Here is a 2880-nt window from a genome sequence, read left to right on the forward strand (position 1 = left end):
CAAACATGATGACAAAGACTCAGATCAGCTGATTATTTCACTATAAATATAAATAAATTTTGGTATTCTATTTTCTTAAATGTCAACCTCTTTTGAATGTAGGAAATGCAGTCAAAAGATGTAAACCAGTAGCCTGAACTTTATTTATTTTAAATCCAAATTCACACAACACCAAGCTAATATTATTTACTTTGGTCTTTCACATGTTTGTGCAAACAGCAGCTCTGACTGAACTCTGACACAGCTGCATCGTTTCTCTTTTTGTTGCTTCCTGTTCTTCAGAGCGATAAACTAAAACCTGAAATATGGAATATATTTAGATAACCATTGATGTGAATCTTCCCAGAAGGCCTGAGCATATATACAATCATAGAAAGGTGGTCAAAGGTCTCAACATGGTCAGTTCAGGACAGATGATTAATAAATTCAAAGCCAAAACATTTACATAGAAAATCAGAGGATGAGTTTGAGCTACTGAGAATCTCTTCAGCTTTAGGTACTCTACTGCCTTCGCCACATGAAATGCAACTAGAAATTACAGCTAAACTCTTCCTTTTATCAAGACTCTGAGGAAAGTTGACCTTTTATCCACAGGTTTATTGACTCCAAGGAAGTGTGAAACTAAAATACAAACAAAAAGGAATACATCACTTTCACCGTCTTTGTAAACATGTACATATAAGTTTAACGTAGCTAAATTAAATACTGTCCCAAACGAATTAGCAAAGTTGTGCAAACTTACAATAAACATCCAAAAATATTTTCATCCATTTCAACAACCAGAAATAATATAAAAATAATGATGCACAACAATATATTAAACTCAACGTACCTACAATGCTTCGTCAGGGCAAAGATGAATGCAGATGGAAATGGACTGACTGAACACACGGGTGACATGAATCTAACTCTGTCTGGCTTTCTGGCTGAAGCCACATGACATGCAGCTGGCTGCACCTCTCAAAGGGAACGACCCCCACACATAGACACACACACAAAAATCCCCAACAACACAGGTACAATAGAAAATTAGTAAAACTTTGATCTTAATGTTGTTGTTTTATTTTTTTCAAATCTGATAGTTCACTAGACTCATTTTGATTGGGATTGCAATTTCAAATTAAACAGTTTGGTAAAACTCAAAGGTCAGAGGTCGCTCTGTGGGAAACATGTCTGAGACCTTCAACCAGAGAAAAACATGAAAGACTTTTAATGAGCAAAACTGATTTTAATTATCTCTGTGCAGTTTTTGTTACTTAACAGAGTTTTTATCAGGTTTGAACTTTTTGTTCATTTATTTACTTTGTGAGCTGAAGCCAAAGTTTTCACAGAATTACAAATTAAATCTCAACATTTCTCCGTCCTTAAGGACTGAAGTTGGAATGATTTTCTTGTTTAGATGAGAAAATATTATAAAAGTAGAATTTTTCCTTCATTAAAGTTTATATTCAAACCTCCTCGGAGAATATCAAATATAATTTTATTCATTATATTTAGCTAAAGTCTCTCCTGTTGTGTCTTTGTCTATTTTTCTTCAGATTTTGATGTTCGGTGTCAAAAGGAGCTTAAAGACCATCTGAAGATGAAGTTCCAGAGTCTCTCTGAAGGCGTCGCTGAACTTGGAAATAAAACGTTTCTGAACCAGATCTACACAGAGCTCCACATCACAGAGGGGTTAACTAGAGAGGTCAACCAGGAACATGAGGTCAGACGGATTGAAACAGCATCCAGGAAACAAGAAACAATCAGAAGAGAAGACATCTTTAAAGTCCCACCTGGAAGTGATCAACCAATCAGAACAGTGATGACCATGGGAGTGGCTGGCATTGGGAAAACACTGTTAACACAGAAGTTCACTCTGGACTGGGCTGAAGGCAGAACCAACCAGAACATCCAGTTCATATTTCCATTCACTTTCAGAGAGCTGAATGTACTGAAAGAAGAAAAGTTCAGCTTGGTGGAACTGATTCATGAGCGCTTCACTAAAACCAAAGGAATCAGCAGCTTTGAAAACTTTCATGTTCTGTTCATCTTTGATGGTCTGGATGAAAGTCGACTTCCTCTGGATTTCCACAAGACTAAAATGTTAACTGACCCTGAAAAGTCCAGCTCAGTGGATGTTCTGCTGACAAACCTCATCAGGGGGAAACTGCTTCCCTCTGCTCTCCTCTGGATAACCACACGACCTGCAGCAGCCAATCAGATCCCTGCTGAGTTTGTTGGCATGGTAACAGAGGTCAGAGGGTTCACTGACCCCCAGAAGGAGGAGTACTTCAGGAAGAGATTCAGAGGTGATGAAGAGAAGGCCAGCAGGATCATCTCCCACATCAAGACATCAAAAACCCTCTATATCATGTGTCACATCCCAGTTTTCTGCTGGATCACTGCTAATGTTCTGGATGAAATGATGGAGACCAGCGAGGGAGGAGAGCTGCCCAAGACCCTGACTGAGATGTACATAGAGTTCCTGCTGGTTCAACTCACAGTTAAGGAGGACAAGTATAGTGGAAAAGCTGAAGATCCAGAGAACAGGAAGCTGATTGAGTCTCTAGGTAGTCTGGCTTTAGATCAGCTGCTGAAGGGAAACCTGATCTTCTATGACAAAGACCTCAAACGTTGCAGCATCAAGATCAAAGATGCTGCGTTGTTCTCAGGAGTGTTCACTCAGATGTTTAAAAGGGAGAAAGGGATACGCAACAAATCCATCTACTCCTTTGTTCATCTGAGCATCCAGGAGTTTCTGGCTGCCGTCTACATGCTCCACTGCTTCACCAGCAGGAGGTCAGAGGTCATCAAGACGTTCCTGGGAGAAGAAGAGGAAGATGAGGACAGTGAGGAAGATGAGGACAGTGAAGAAGATGAGGACAGTGAGGAAGATGA

General features: G+C 39.5%; 1 protein-coding gene across 1 annotated transcript in view; it reads left to right on the plus strand.

Moving 5' to 3' along the window:
• LOC106943647 (protein NLRC3-like) overlaps positions 1-2876 on the plus strand; it is a gene marked incomplete at its 3' end in the record, with an annotated part of 10074 nt that extends 7198 nt beyond the window's left edge. The window contains exon 3 of the mRNA XM_015026959.1: positions 1539-2876. Within this exon, the coding sequence (XP_014882445.1) occupies positions 1539-2876 (1338 nt within the window). The remainder of the gene's footprint in view (positions 1-1538) is intronic.
• Between the last annotated feature and the right edge of the window lie 4 nt (positions 2877-2880).

The sequence above is a fragment of the Poecilia latipinna genome, unplaced genomic scaffold (genome assembly GCF_001443285.1).
Source record: "Poecilia latipinna isolate Pla-1442-1.1 unplaced genomic scaffold, P_latipinna-1.0 Scaffold5617, whole genome shotgun sequence".
NCBI lineage: Eukaryota > Metazoa > Chordata > Actinopteri > Cyprinodontiformes > Poeciliidae > Poecilia > Poecilia latipinna.